This window comes from Heterocephalus glaber, unplaced genomic scaffold (genome assembly GCF_053883595.1).
Source record: "Heterocephalus glaber isolate CG9 unplaced genomic scaffold, H.glaber_assembly_v1.0 deba00001452, whole genome shotgun sequence".
Classification (NCBI taxonomy): Eukaryota; Metazoa; Chordata; class Mammalia; order Rodentia; family Bathyergidae; genus Heterocephalus; species Heterocephalus glaber.
The window spans coordinates 13798742-13814757 of NW_028258302.1; the positions used below are offsets into that span (position 1 = coordinate 13798742).

Below are 16016 nucleotides of genomic sequence, written 5' to 3' on the forward strand. Positions count from 1 at the left end.
AGTATTAAGAGGATTTTTCAATCCCAATAGCATGCTTAGAGGAGCAGGAGAATCTGCATGTGGTGGTGCACACTTGTACTTCTAGCTACTGAGGAGGCTTAGGTAAGATAATTTAGGCCAGGAGTTCCAGGCCAGTCTAGGGAACACCGGAAATCGCATCTTTTAAAAGGAGCCGGGCATGGTGGCACATGCCTGTAATCCCAGCACTCAGGAGGCTGCGGCAGGAGGATCCCTGTGAGTTTGAGTCCAGCCTGGGCTACATAGTAAGTTCAAGGCCAGCCTGAACTACATAGCGAAACCCTGGCTCAAGAACCAAAACAAAACAAAAAGGAGAAAGACAAGACCCACATTTGTGTTCCCTTTTTCTTGCCATGCAATGCCCTGCACCACCTCAGGATTCTGCCAGCAGAAAGGTCATCATCGGATGTGGCTTCCCAACCTTGGATCTCCGAACCATTAACCAAAATAAACCTGTTTTCTTTATAACTTACCTAGTCTGTAGTATTGTTACTAGCAATAGAAAACAAATACAGTCTCATGCAGACAATGGCACTTGATTCACATAACTGTATTTACCCCTGACAATCACTGACCATGGTGGGCATCAGTACGACCTCTGGCAGATGAGGGAACTGAGGCTCAGAAAAACTTAGGCTGCGGTCCCAGGACTCAGGTGCAGGCCTGAACGACCCTGTGATGTTAGTTTTACATGTCAGCTTGGCTACGCTATAGTGCCCGGTACTTCATCAGACACTAATCCAGGGGAGGGGTTTTGCATATGGGGTTGACATCTGTATCAGGAAATTATCTTTGATCATCTGGGTTGGCCTCTTGCAGTCAATCGTGAGGAAAAAAACAACCCTTTTCTGGGTGAAGAGACTCTGGCTCCCTAGCACTAGCCTTACCCTGGAGCATAGCCTTCGGGTCTCCATCAGTTATGGTCCCATCAGAGAAGAAAAAGCGGAGGACACATCTCCAGGACTTGGCTCCTGCAGTCATAGATCTGGCTAAACAGGCCTCACGAACTGATTGGTTTTTTGGTCCTTATTAGCTGTCACAATTCTGTGTAAAAACAATGTTCACAAGCTTATCATTTCTGGTGGTTGATATGTGACAATGTGCTTAGCCTATCCCCTATAAGGGACACTTTTTAAACTTTTTTTTTTCCCCATTAAGTTTGTTGGTACATTTTAGGTATAAAATACAGTTACAGTCATCATTGGGATCTTGTACCATTACATGAGTCTCTTGGTTCTTATTTTTTTTCCCCTTCCCTTGCCCTCCCTTCATGCCCTCCACCCTTCCCTATTTGCAAAGACCTTGTTTCCATTTTTTTCCTCTTCTCATATTTTTTCCTTTCCTTTTTTTCCCTTCCCCTACCCCTCCCAATTCCCTTGCTCTTTTAGACCTTTTCTTCCTGTTACACAATATCAGTTATACATTTTTTAAATTACAATATTAAGATCTAGGAGACATTACCACAGATTTTACAGAATTTAAAAGGATATAGAAAGCATATTTCAAAAATCTGTTTTGAAATAAATTTGACAACTTCTAAGAACTACCTTGGAAGACAAATTAATAAACTAACTCTGGAGGAAATATAAAATTTGAATAGCACTTATTAAAGTATATTCCTAGTTTGAAAACCTACCTATATGACAACAGCAGGCTCATAAACATTTTAACTGATAAATTATATCAAACAATTAAAGCAGAAAAAAGAAGGAACACTTCTCCCCTCATTTTAGGAACTCAACATTGTGCTAATCCTAAAACTGGATAAAGATAATAGAAGAAAAAAGTATGAACATAGATAGAAATTTGTTTAACAAAACCAACTATTAGAAGTCAGATCTGGCAGGATGTAGAAAGTGATTTTCTTATAGGGATGGCAGTGTTGGTTCAGCATTGGAAGATCCACCCCCAAAAGTCATCATTTTAACAGAGGAAAGGAAAAAGCCATATGATCCTGTCACTAGTTGGAGAAAAAGTATTGGACTAAATTCTACAGCTGTTCATGGTAAAAGCTATCAGGAGGCTAGAAGTAGAACAGAAACTTCTCAACAGATTAAAGACATGTACTCCATACTTCCAGCGAGAACGCCTTATATGAATGGAGAAGATACAATGTTTTCTCCTTAAGGTGGAGAACAAGGGCAGATATGCTTACTCTTTATCTGTCCATTAAACTTTGAAACCTAGTCCTCACCAAAATAGTCTGGCAATAAAATGACCCAACTAGGATAGGACTGGCATGCCAGAAGCAAAATCTTTATATGTAGATGAAATGATCATTTACAGAGAAAATACTAAGAAATCTCTAGGAGCCCCTAGAACTTGTACTTGAATTTAGCAGGATTAGAAAACACAAGGTATATATAAAAATTCAGGTCTGTGTATACTTGCTATAAATGAAGAATTGGATATTGAAATTTAGAAGTTATGTAGGAGTACAAAGGACCTAGAAAAATTAAAAACAAAAACAAAAACAGTGTTGGAAGATGTTTAGTACCTAATTTTAAGACTTCTTCTAAAGCTACAGTAATCAAGGCAGTGTTGGTGTAAGGAAAGACATATAGATCATTGGAATAAAACAGAGAATCTAGAAATAGAACCACACATATATGGTCCACTGAGTTTTGAAAGATTATTTAACATTAGCATTTTATAGAATAGAAACTCTATTCAAGAGCCAAGGAAGAGATAGTGTCTTCAGCAAACAGCACTAGAACACCTGGTATCGGTATATAAAAAATTAACCTCAACCCTTTTTTTCCATACATGAAAATAACTTGAAGGGATCTATGAACCCAAATAAGAAAGCCTAAAAGTATAAAACTTTAAGAAGAAATTATAAGGGAAAATATTTATGAATTCAGGGTAGGCAAGAACTTCCTAGGATACAAAAAACATGATGTATAAAAGAAAAAAATTGATAAATGAGATTCCATCAAAATTTAGAACTTTAAATGACATCATTAAAATGAAAAGTAGTCCTTAAACAGACCATATTTACAATGCATATAACCTATGACCAGAATATATAAAGAATTCTTAGAGCTCATTAATAGACAACCCAATTAAAATGTAGACATAAGAAGATGATAAATAGCCAGTGTAGCACAAGGAATGGTGTGCAACTCTAGAATCAGAAAAATACTAATCAGCACAATAATAAGATTGAATTATACACTCAACAGGGAGATGAAGTTAAAAGTTTTAAAAGCCTTGTCATGACTTTTACTTTTTGTTGGATTCTCCCCCTTTGCGTTTAATTTGTCAAACCCAGTGGATTCATTCTGCTGGGTTTCCTGGGGTTGTGATCCTCATTGTCTTTTCCTAGGGTATTGTCTAAAATTTTTTGGAGTGCCGGTTTGGTATTCATGAAGTTCCTGAGGTGCTCTTTATCATCAAAGTATCTTATTTCTCCATCAATTTTGAAAGATAGTTTTGCAGGGTACATCAATCTGGGTTGGAGGCTGTTTTCCTTTAGGGCTTGAAATACATCACTCCAAGCTCTTCTTGCCTTGAGGGTTTGCATTGAGAAGTCTGCTGTGATTCTGATGGGCTTTCCTTTGTATGTGATTTGTTTCTTTTCTCTCACTGCTTGGAGAATTTCGTTCTTCTGTTGGATTTCTAGAATCCTAACTATTATATGCCTATGTGTAGATTTTTTTTTGATTAAGGCTAGCTGGAGTCCTATATGCCTCACTTATCTGTATGTCAAGTTCTTTTCCCCTCCTTGGGAAGTTTTCTGCCATCACTTCTGTGAACAGTTTTTTTATGTCATCTGCACTCCCTCCTCTTTCTTCCTTGACTCCAATCAGTCTTATGTTATTCTTCTTTGCATCGTCTAGCAGCTGCTGCATTGATTTCTCGTGTTCCCTTACAATTTTAAAGCAATTTTTCTTTTCCTGGTCACTAATTGCAATCTTATCTTCTATATGTGAAATTCTATCCTCACATCAGTTCATTCTGCTGCGCAGACTTTCGATGGAGTTTTTAATCTCTTGGAAATCTGTTTGTATCTGTTTTACGGATTCCATTTGTTTCCTATGTTGGGATTCCATCGTGTTCCTCAGATCCTCTATTTTTTTATCTGTGTCCTCTCTACATTTATTAATCATGTCTTGCACCATGAGCAAAATCTTTGCTGTTATCTCAGTAATTTTTTCTGATTTCATTTTTCCCAGATCCTCTTTTGTTGCCAATTCAGAGAGTCCAGGTGGTTGAGTATCAGATTGTTCCATCTCATTTCCCTTTGGGGTTGCTGTAGATGATCCAGAAGTCTGTTTTTGAGGCTTGTTTATGTGTCTTCTCATTTCCATGGGGGGGGGGTGCTTCTGGCGCCCACACAGCTCACCTTCTCTGCCCTAGAAGCTTGGGATGGCAGTGGGGGAGCTTCCTTCTGGGTTCTGGGACCGGCTCAGCTTCTCTGTCCTAGGAGCCTGGGATGGAGGCAGGGAGCTTCCTTCCAGGTGCTGGGACTGGCTCAGCCTCTCTGCCCTAGGAGCCTGGGATGGAGGCGGGGAGCTTCCTTCCAGGTGCTGGGACCAGCTGATCTTCTCTGCCCTATAAGGGACACTTTTTGAAGACAAAGAGCAGGAGGTGCCTGTGAATCACACCCACCCTGCCTGCAAAGTGGGTCTCATGAGTTCCTGTCTTATTCACAGCAGGAAACTGATCCAAAAAAGGCAAGGTGCTCATCCAGGTGTGTAGAGCAGACAGAACAGGACCAAAGTCCAGTGCTCCATGAAGCCCAGGAGATCTGGCCTTGTGGTCATACTCGGGAAAGCCCTGGAGTTCTAGTTTCGGGATGAACTTGGGCCTAGTCACTATCCCCCACTCTGCTGGGTGCCATCTCTTCCCTGGGAGGCAGAGGCTGGGCAGGTGAAGGGGTTGTCTCCTGGCCACTTGGCCCTCCCGCACAGCAGCTCCACTTGCTTGCTCCCCAAGGGAGCAATGGAAAATCACAAGATGTGGGCACTTCCCCCCCCACCCCCCACCCCCACACAAAAACACATACACACACGGGAGGATGATCTCCATCCGTCCTGCAGGGGCATCTGGTCTGGCCTCTTCTCCCTTGGGTTAATCCCTGTCCCTGGTTCCCAAGTGCTGGGCAACCAGCCCAAAGACATCATTAGCACCATCAGCTTCCTGCTGGGAACCAGGCCCTGCGCTCTGGCCGGACTTGCATCATCTCCCTTACCCTCTGCCCTGCTGTCCCCTCTCCTAAACTGCTCTTTCTCCCACACCAAGGCTCTGCTCATTCTCCCCATACACAGCTTCAGGCTGCTTTGGTCTCCATTGCTCATGCCCCTAGCCTTATATTTACTTGTTTACTATCTTTGCCTGCTGGAATTTCAGCTCCCCAAGGGCAGGGACTCTCCAGGTCTCTTGTTTTTCTTGTTGTTAATAACAATAATCATTCACTTTGTTTTGTTATTAACTTTTTTTTTTTCCAGAGAGGGTCTTGATATGCAGTTCAGGTTGGCCTTGCACTCACAATGTAGCCCATGCTGGACTTGAACTCAAGGCAATCCTCCTACCTTGGGAGGCTGTGCGTATGCCATCACTCCCAGGATACTTATTTCATGTGCATCTGTGAGCCTGTGAATGTGTCTGTGAGTGTGCGTGTGTCTGTGCGTGTCTGGACTGTGCCTGGTCGCTGGGAGCTGCTGGGCAAACTCATGCTGCAGGTGTTTTTCTCTCAGATTTATTTCACAGATGAGACATCAGGCTTAGCTCACTGAGCTCAGGAGACCTGAATTTGAACCCCAGTCTGTCTGTCTCCAGAGGATGGGGCTGCATCCCTAGCCACTGGCCCTGCCCCAGAGAACTGGGGGTTCAGTGGCCCCCAGGCCAGGCTGTCAGTGCAAGAACCCACCTCAGCCACCCTGTGGCCCTCCCTTTGCTCAGACAATGCCAAGTGTGCAAGGAGATGCAAGGAGGGAACAAGAGGTTAGGAAAGGTGAGCTCTAACCTCAAACTCCAAAGTCATAGAACATCTCCAAGCCTCAGGGTCCTCACCTGAAAAATGAGAGGTGCTGAGCTTGACCTAAAGGGTGGCAGAGGACAGGACAACAGTTAAGAGTGTGACCTGAGCCAGGCATGGTGGTGCATATCTGTAACCCCAGATTCTCAGGAGGCTGAGGCAGGAGGATCTCAAATTTCAGGCCAGCCTGGGTAACTTAGCAAGACCTTGTCTCAAAAAATGAAATGAAAATTGCCTAGGGATATAGGTATGTAGAAGAGTGCTTGCATAGCATGTGTGAGTCCCTAGGTCCAATACTGATCACTACAAAACAAAAATCAAAGAGGGCCAGAGATGTAGCTCAGCGGCACCATGGCTGCCTTGCAAACTCAAGGTCCTGAGTTTGATCCCCAGTACCAAAAAAAAAAAAAATCAAAGAGTATGGGCACAGGGATCAGAATAGTCTTCTGATTTCAATCTGACCCTGGAACTCTGGGCATGTTATTTTTTCTCTGAGCCTCAAGTTTCCTCATCTGTATAATGAAGACAACAAACACTCACCTTCTATGGGTGCTGGGAGGATTACATGGGATAACAACCCTACAACTCTAAGCAGAGTGGCTGACCCAAAATAAGTGTCAAATAAAGTATTTATAGATAAACTGTCACCCATAATTCAAAGCTCTATGCCTTGGTGACAAGGTTGCTTCTGCAGGGGAGGTGAGTTCTGCCTCTCGCTGAGTAGGGTTTTTGAATAGGGTTTTTTTTGGCCTCACAAGACTTTGAAGTTCAAGTTCTTTCCACTTACGAAGAAAGACTAGGAAAGTTATAGAGGACAAGATTCTTTCCGTACACACCCTTCCCTGCCAGAGACAAAGCCACTGATTTCTGCAGCTGCACTGGGAGCTCCAAATTAGTAGAACATAGCCCAGACATCCCATCCAAGCCCACACCCCGCAATGGGTAATGGGGCCGCTACAGCCTGCACAATGGTAAATTGCTAATTTAAGCCAGGCTTTCTGTTCTACCCTGCGATTATCCTTCTTCCTGTGTGAGTGATGATATTCTGGGTAACCAATTCGATTTCGAGGTCCCAGAATTTGGAGGTTAATGAAATCATTCATTGGCCTCACACAGCCCCCTGCCTCTTTCAGTCCAGACAGCTGCCAGGGTGAGGGAAGGGATCCTGAGATCACAGCATTGGGCCTCATCTTCTTTGCATCTCAGCTGTGGCAAGAGGAACCTGAAATTATGCTTCTCTTCTTTTCCCCACCTGCATCTCCAGCACTGAACCTCTACCCTGTGGTTTTCCAGTACCCGCTTGTTGAACACCTTCAGCAACAGAAAGCTTCCTATGTTACACAGCACCCCATTCCTTCCTGGAAAGGTCTGACTGATTGCGGGAAAAGTCCTTGTGGAAATAATATGAAATGTGCACAAACACATACATTGAGAATTGCTTGCAGCAATATTATTTAGGCTGGCATAATATTGGAAATAATGTAAGTCCCCCTAAATAGAACAAATTCATATAATGTAGTTGTCAAAAATCATATTTTCAAAGCTATTGTGTGTGTGTGTGTGTGTGTGTGTGGTGTTTTTGAGATAGTCTCACTAATGTAGCCCAAGGTGGCCTACAACACATGGTGATTCTCCTGCCTCAGCCTCCCAAGTGCTGGGATTATAGGCATGCACCACCACAACTGGCCTCAAAGAATGTTTAATAGCATGAGAATATGTTCATGGTATAAATGAAAAGGCTTCTTATAAGATACGTATTCCATGAACCTTACTTCATTAAAAGGGGTGCATGTGTATGTGGGGTGGGGGAAAGGAGAAGGAAACATCAAAATGACAAAGCTTCTCTCCATGGCAGGACTATGGATAACATCTGTCTCTGCTTACTACTTGTTATCTTTATTAAAAGAAAATTTCTAATATTGAGCTGATAAAGTTTCCCAATAGCATCCACCCAATAATTCTAGCTCCTCTGGGGCTCAATAAATGTCGGCCAAATGAATTCGAAGCAAGCCTCACTCCTCTCCTAAAGAGTCATAATTACAGAAAACATTCCTGGAATACTCCCCAAATGCCTGGTACAGTGCTGAAGTCTTTCACATCACACTCATGAACTCCTCATAACCATCCTATAAGATTCTATCACAGCCCCATTTCACAGATGAGAAAACTGAGGCTTTGAGATGTGATACATGTATTGTTCAAGCTCACTCATTCTATAAATGACACAGCTGGGTGGTGATTTCAGGTCAGTCTGACTCCAATCCCAGAGAGGCCTCAGGGATCTGCAGACAGTAATCCTCCCTCTTGCCCTGGCCTGTGTTCCACTTCTCTGCCTAAACCCCCTCAGCTCTGGCCTCTGCTCCCCACGCATCTCCTGGCACCAGAGGCTGAGCACACATGGAGTGGTCTGAGGGCCCCAGCCTCAACTCCACGTCTCTTGCCATGAGAGGCACTTGCTCCTCTAAGCCTGGAGTCATCTGTGACTGAGAACAGTAAGCCCCCACTGCAGGCTTGGGGGTGCAGGTGACAAAGCCTCTAGCACCAGATGCTCAGGAAGAGGCCTCTCAAGTGTCCTCTGTGACTCCTCCAACTCACCCAAGCATGTGTGAGTCCCACATGCTCCACAGGAAATGAACCTGAGACCTAGGCAGTGGCAGGCCAGATAGAGCTGCCACTTTCTTCCCCCACTCGGCCTCACGTGAGGTCACCCAGCCCAGCCTCCTGACTTCCTGTTAGGTTTGCAGGGATCACGCTGCAGAAAGAGGACACTGAGGCCAGGCTGTCAGTGACTCGTCCAAGGTCACATGGCGGCTGCCACTGCCGTCAGCCAGCCTGCCTAGATCCTCCACACTGAGTCTCTTCCCATACAATCCACTCCCCGCACTAAATTTATACTCTTGAACACCATTCTGCACAGACTGCTCCCAATTTCTTTTCCCCTGGCCTGGGACCCAGAGCTCCCTTGCTCCCCAGCATGGCTGACCTTACTGTGGGACCCAAAGACCTGCCTGGCCTCAGCTCCACATCCAGACTGGCAGCTGAGGCCTCAGCACAGCACCTGGCCCCTAACAGCCAGGCTGGGCTGCCTCAGAGCCTCTCCTCAGCTCTCCATTCCTACACCTGCCTGCCTCCCCCCAGTTAGCCGGGGGCCTTCTGTGGAGTGGCTCTGATGTTTTACACCTCCCAAGGGAGTCCTGAACAAAGCGACTAAGTTCACAGACTGGTCCTGGCCCTGCAGAGCTCAGCACATAGCAGGTGCTTTTGACAACCATGGTAAGGAGGACACCTGCTTCCAAGGTGGTCTTTCCTTTTTGTCCTGCAGCCTCCCACCCTGATACTCACCAGGGCCCTGGTGCCCTCAGCCTGGCTGCAGGGAACCTCACTGTCCTCTGCAGTCCTCCATCATCCGCTGGACCTCCTGCTGCCTGTGTTGCTCCCTCTGTCTGGAGGGCTCTGCCCCCACCTCTCCATGCAGCCAGCCAGAACTCCCCATCCATGACTTGGCCCAGGCAGCCCCAGTTCCCACCTCGGTCCTGCACTTGTTCCTAAAGCTGTAACTGAGCAGGCATTTCCTGGCCATGGCTGTGTTCGGAGCCAGAGGCTGTGTGAGGCTTACACTGAGAGTAGGGAGTGGGAGTTGCAGCCAACGGGCCTGCATTAGCAACAGCAAATGCACACGGAGCTCCTGCAGGATGTGGGACTACCTACCCATATGCTGGGCTTCCTAAGCCAGCAAAGGTAAGACATGAACTTAGTGCTCCCAATTCTGAAAAGCTGACACTTGAGCGCTTTCCCAGCCACTCCTCACTGCAGCCAAACACATGGAGGACAACCAGAGCCCCTCATTCATCTACCCTCCCCCATCCCATACTGCCTGGCCTGACCCTCTCCTGCTGCCTTCACACACCAGCCACCTCACACGGTAGAGAAAACACCATACTTCATCAGCATCCCCTCATCCAGGCTTCAGGACCAAGGTAGCTATGGGGAGGGTATTAGTATCCACATGTTACAGACGAAGACACTGAGGTACAGAGGGGCCAGCCAACTCGCTGAAGACCTTAGGAGGTGGCAGAGCCAGCATCTGATACAAGGAGAGAAGTAGAAGACACAGAGGTTCAGGGGAGAGCAAGGGGCAGAGAAGCACACAGCATGAAGCAGTCTCCCAGGAAGCCTGGGGCTGGGAAGAGGCAGGGGCTCTGGGAGATGCTGAGACACAGTGAGGTACAAACGTGCTGAAACCAGGATCCACACAGGTCCAGGCGAGGAGGGAACAGACAAGAGGCCAGGTGGAAAAGCCTGACTCCATTCTGCCCTGAGAAACCTGGCAGCTCTAGGGCATGCAGAGAGAAGAGGGGGTCACTGGCCAGACAGGAGGGTCTACTAAGCCCTCACACTCCACCCTACCCAGAGGGCTATCCACAGGAATTCTCTGAGATACCAGCCCAGCTGGGGGCACAGGCTCTGCCCAGGTGGGGTTGTCGGGGTCTACTCAGGGATTGCCAAGGCCAACTGAACTCACACTGCAGGAACTGGGAGTGATGCTTTGCCTTGGGCACCCAATGTCCCAAGCAATCCTGCTCACACTTCATGGAAGCCCCATTCCCAGGAAGGACAGGCTGTTTGCTGGGAGTGCAATTCCCAGAGCCTCACTTGGGCATCTGGAAGGATGAGTGGGCTTTTCAGGGGGTCCCAGGAGTGAAGAGAGGAATAGAGAGTGCTTTGTGATCTGGCTTTCTGAGATCCCCAGTTCTTTTTCTGAGGCCTTTCTTTGTTATGCTTCCCTTTCACAGCTCTGCCTTCAGGGTTTTTTTTAATTCAGTAGTGGAGCTCAAACTCCGGGAGTGCTGGGCTACATCTCCAGCTCTTTTTGTATTTTTTGAGACCAGCTCTTGCTAAATTACCCAGCTGCCATGGAACTTGTAATCTTCCTGCCTTCGCCTCCTGATGAGCTGGGATACAGGTGTGCCCACCATGCCTGGCTTGCCCTCAGCTTCTGACTTACACCCCTTATCCTTCCGCTCCACAGAGACCACCTCTGATATCTGACCAGGTCAGACTCTCCCCAACCCTCATGGCTCCCCAAGCACAGCTACAAATTTCAGCTTTTGGGAGGACAAGCTGATGAATGCCTGTTTCTCCCACCACAACCAAAGCTCCAGGAGATCCAAAGAATTTTTTGTGTGTGTGTGTGTGTGATGGTGCTACTAGGGATTGAACCCAGGGCCTTTTCATTGAGCAAAATTCTAAGGCCTTTCTATTTTTTATTTTGAGACAAGTTCTCACTAACTCCCTAAATTGCCCAGGCTGGGCTAGAACTTGCAATCCTCCTGTCTCAGCTTCCCAGAGTGCCAGGGTCATACCTTGGGGCATTGAGGCTCCCCCCCACCTCATGCTTGCACAGAACTTACTGAATAAATTAATTCCTTTCACTTCTTCACACAGAGCTCCTCCCAGTTTTCAGAGTCTAAAAGGCTCAGATTTTATACTTTATCTCACTAAAGCCTCACCCCAGCCCTGGATGTACTGTTGTTTGCATCCACTTTACAGATGGGGAAGCGAACTTCAGAAAGGCAAAGTGGCTGTGTGCCCCACATACACAGCAAGTTAGTAAGTGACTTCAAACTCATGTCTGGCTTCAGAACCCCACCTCTGCCAACTACACTACCCTCTTCTGCTGCCCCAAGGATCCTCTGGATCTTCCCTTGCAAACTCCCCCTTTCCCCACCGCCACCAAGCTGCCTCAGCTCAGGACAGATGGGTAGAATTCATTCATTCATTCAACTAATCCACCAATTCATCTATTTGGGTACTGGGGAATCACAGACCAGAACTCAAGGAGCACTTCGGGCAACAGGAGCTTTTCTCTCCATCCTTTGCTGCTCACTCCCCACTGCTCTGGGGACTTTTCCAGCAGTAGCCAAGCCCTAGACAGTTGCCCTGTCCTGCGCCCACCCCTCGGCCCCATACTCTCCCCTCCTCCAAGGACAGCAGCCTAAAACACATGGCTGAATAACACAGGATCACAGTCTTCGGGTCTCCATTATGCTCTGAGAATCCTAGAACAGGAGATGGGACAGGACTCTGCCATCCTTCTTCATGCAGGTCTTTGCTTGAGCCTTACCCCAGGCAGCTCTGGAAAAAGTTCTGGACCTGGAGTCACAAGGCCAGGGTCCTTGCTCTGGGTCTGGCGCTGGCTGTGGTGCCTGAAAACAAGTTACCTTGCCTTTCTCTGAGTTGCAGATTCCTCATTTTAGCTATAAAATGGGAAAGATGGTGAAAATGACCATCCTAATGCTCACCACACAGGTTGTAGTTGAGTATTAAATCATTCAGATCCAGATAGTCATCATCCAGACGGTTGGTCAGGGAAATGTCTTAGCAGCTGAAGAACTATGGAGCCAGCTATGTCATTTGGATTTATTTGACAAGTGATTTTCAGAAGGTTGATTAGGAATGCACCTAGCAGCCTGAGCCCAGAGCCTCCCCAGAGTGAAGAGAGAAGTGAGAGGCCCTTGCCTTGCTCAGTGGTAATGGGGAAGCTGTGTTCATCAGCCAGCAACCAGGGCCCCTGGGGAGAAGGCAGGAAACAGGAACACGCTGGTGCTCAGCTCTTCCCACACTGGTGCTCCAGGAGCTCCCCTAGAGAAAGCACGGGCCAGGAACCTGAAACTCTCAATTAGACCGAGTCTCAGGTCCACTTTAGGACAAGTGCCTCCCTCATATTCCCTGCTTTCATCAGCACTGGGTTCTGCAGGATTTAGAAAATTCTTCTTCCTCCCTGTACAAACAGCTTCCATCTTACCGGGTCCAGGCACCAGGCCAGATGTACTATATATGTTCTCTCACTGACACCTCACAACTACCCTACTGAAAAGGGTTCTGTTACCACCCCATACAACAGATGTAGTAACTGAGGTTCAACAAGGCTAAGAGATTTACCCAAACCACAGAGCCAGGTGGTGGCAGAGCAGGGATTAATACTCAGGTCGGCTCAACTCTAAGCCTACAGAGTGGGGAAACACTGACGAACACACAAAGATCAACCCTTCCCCTGCTTGGGGAAATTTCCTCACTGTAGCTGGTGATGAGTCACTGAAAGTCTTGTGCCTTCTGCTTTTTTTTTTTTTTTTTTTTTTCTCTTTCAATGCTGGGGATGGAACTGAGGGCCTCACACACGCTAGACAAGTGCTCTGCTACTCAACTACACCTCTAACCCTCTACTCTTTCTGGGGGAGCAGAGAGGACATCGGTGCCAAAGCCCTCTGTGACCTACACATTCCATTCCACCGTTCAACACACTGTGGAATTCACACTTTCTAATCAAGATTAGTTCTCTATTCTTCAACAGGGAAACCGGGTGGAAAGGCGGTGGGGCAAGAGGAATGGACCTGGGCCTCAGTGGCTGGGCTGTGACCAAAGCTCCCAGTTCACATCTCCAATCTCTGAGTCCATAATCTGTCTTCTGCCCTGCCTGATGGTACCACAGCCCGGAAAATTGGGACTGTGTCCCAACCAGTACACAAGACCCACTTCCAACAAGCAGCAAATAAATACCCAGGCATCTTTCTCGTTGAAGGATGGCAGTCTCCTCTCAACCCTTTCTGCCCACATCTGAGCCAGTGGGTATGTGTGAGGCGGGAACAAGCTGGGGCAAGCTGACGGTGCCGGTAGACCCCAGCACTGTCCACAGACACCAAGAAGAGAACCTCACCTGCCTGGCAAGCTCGAGGTCTTGAGTTCGATCCCCAGTACAAAAAAAAAAGCGACAACTCACTTCGAGGGCTGAAAGCACATTCCCACTCCCCTCAAAACCAACCATTGCTGCCTTTGCAGAAAAAGAAGACTTAGAAGGCAAGAGGAAACTGGAGGGGGCATTTGTGAGAAGGACCTGAGTCCCCTCTGAATCATATGGAGTTCCTGACCAGATGGCCACCGGGGAAGGGAGCAGAGGACTGACCCGACAACCCAGAGCCGCTGCCCACTGTATCCAGAAACCTGGGGCTCTTGGCTGGCAACCACTGCAGAGGCAGGTGCCCAAAGCCACTCTGGATGTCCCTTCCCGCTAGGGTTTCAGAGGTTTGACAAAAAACAAAAACAAAAAAAACCAGCAGTCATAGTTTCTCGTTCTCATAGAGAAAATTACAAACTGTTAGTCTGGGACGAGTATACACTGACAGCGATCCCAACAGATTGCCAAATGTGACTTGGTGAGTGCCCCCACAGCACGCTGCAGACTTACACCCCTGTCCTGTTCTGGCTTCCTGCCTCTTGCCTGCACTCAACGGTCTCCCTCAAAGGCCCAAGACACTGGAGAACTTCTCCACCCACCCCTGTGAGGACCACAGGCGGCTACTGTCACAAACAACACACACAACAGTGACAGACACACAAACTGTTGCCAGACTGTCCCACAACCCTGATGGAGAAGCAAGGAGATCCCAACAGATGATTAAATGTTATTCAGTTAGGCGAGCTCAAGCACGCACACACAGACACAGCTGAGACGCGCATTCCTGTGTCCCCCTCTCATAGGACGCGGCCCTCCCGCGGAGTCCTGCTGGTAGTGCGGAGGACCGGAGAGCCTGGAGTCCAGGTGCCAAATCCGCGTTTCCACCCTCACCTCGGGGTCCAGACCCGCGGCGTCAGCCCGCAGCGGACTCACCGGACGATGCCAAACATGACGAGCACGTTGCCCAGTAGCCCCACGGCGCACACGGCCGAGTAGAGCGCGGTGATGGCAATAGCCAGGGCGAGGGAGGACGCGCTCCGTGCGCCAGGCGGCCCCGACGCATTGGCGCCCGCGCTGGGGAAGGTGCTGGGGTAGGCGTCCGAGGCGTTGGCGAGGAACGGGGGATGCAGCTCGGCGCCCGCAGAAGGAGCCGGCTCCATGGCGGCCGGCCCCGCGTCCTCTCCACCGTGCGCCCTGGGAGCAGAGAGAGGAGGCGCGCGAAGGCCCGAGGCCGCGGCCCCGACGCCGCCGGCTGCAGCGCTCCGGCCACCCGGCGTTCTCCGCGCCTCCTCCCTCTGCCTTGTCGCCTGCACTGGCCTTGCCCACAGCGTCCGCACGCTCTCCAAGCCCGAGCAATGTGAGCCAGGAGCCGCTGCGGGCTCCTCGGACGCGCCCGCCGCGTGCACCACGTGGTCCGGAGGCGGCCGCCAGTCTGCGCCCGCGACCGGGGGCGGGCGCTGCACCGCCGGCTTGGAGCAGGGCCAGGGATGCTCCCACCCCCTCCCTGGTTCTGTTCTGACAGCTAGAAAGCGCCCCCATCCCAACCGGGACTCACCTCCCCACCCTCTTGCTCCTTTGGAGTCAGAGAAACCTGGATGTGAATCTCGCCTCCCGCCTCCCACCTCCCGCCTCTGCGCTAACTAGCAGAGTAACCTTGAGCAAGTCACTTAACCTCACTCAAATGCTTTCTCCATTTTCCTATGACAGGGAAAACCTCACCACCTCCCTCTGAAGGTTATTGGGGAGATTAAGATGATGCGAGTCAAGAACTCAGCGGTCTTCTTCTCCGCACTGTTGTAGTGTGTGCGCTCGATCTTGTCTTCGCCAGGTTTCTCACAGGTCTTTCAGAATCAAGACCCAAAGCAAAATTGTCCCGTTTCTCCAACGGATTCGGATAAAGTGGTAACAACGGATCTACTCCAAGAGGTGACCCTGGTGGAGAACCAAGCTGGGTCTATGAGGAATGGCACATGATGTTTGGGGCTCTCCCCTGTTTGATTGCATCCTACCACTCAGAGTCTACTGCTTTCAACGCCTCCGTTCTCTCCCCTAACCCGAGTCCCATGATTCTGAAAAGTTTGGGGGTTTGCTGTTGTCTAATTTCATTGCGTGATTTCTTTCATCTCTCCTTGGTAGAGATGCTGTGGAAGAAAGCTTTGGTGGAGGCAAAAGACAGAAAAAGAGCCGAGTGTGATGGTACACACCTGTATTCCCAGCAATCTGGGTTGCTGGGGCGGGGAGGTCAAAAATCTGAGCCAACCTGGGCAATTTAGTGACTTGGAA

General features: G+C 48.5%; 1 protein-coding gene across 1 annotated transcript in view; it reads right to left on the reverse strand.

Moving 5' to 3' along the window:
* Oprd1 (opioid receptor delta 1) overlaps positions 1-15133 on the reverse strand; it is a 58381-nt gene extending 43248 nt beyond the window's left edge. The window contains exon 1 of the mRNA XM_004850778.3: positions 14667-15133. Within this exon, the coding sequence (XP_004850835.1) occupies positions 14667-14893 (227 nt within the window). The 5' untranslated portion in view covers positions 14894-15133. The remainder of the gene's footprint in view (positions 1-14666) is intronic.
* Between the last annotated feature and the right edge of the window lie 883 nt (positions 15134-16016).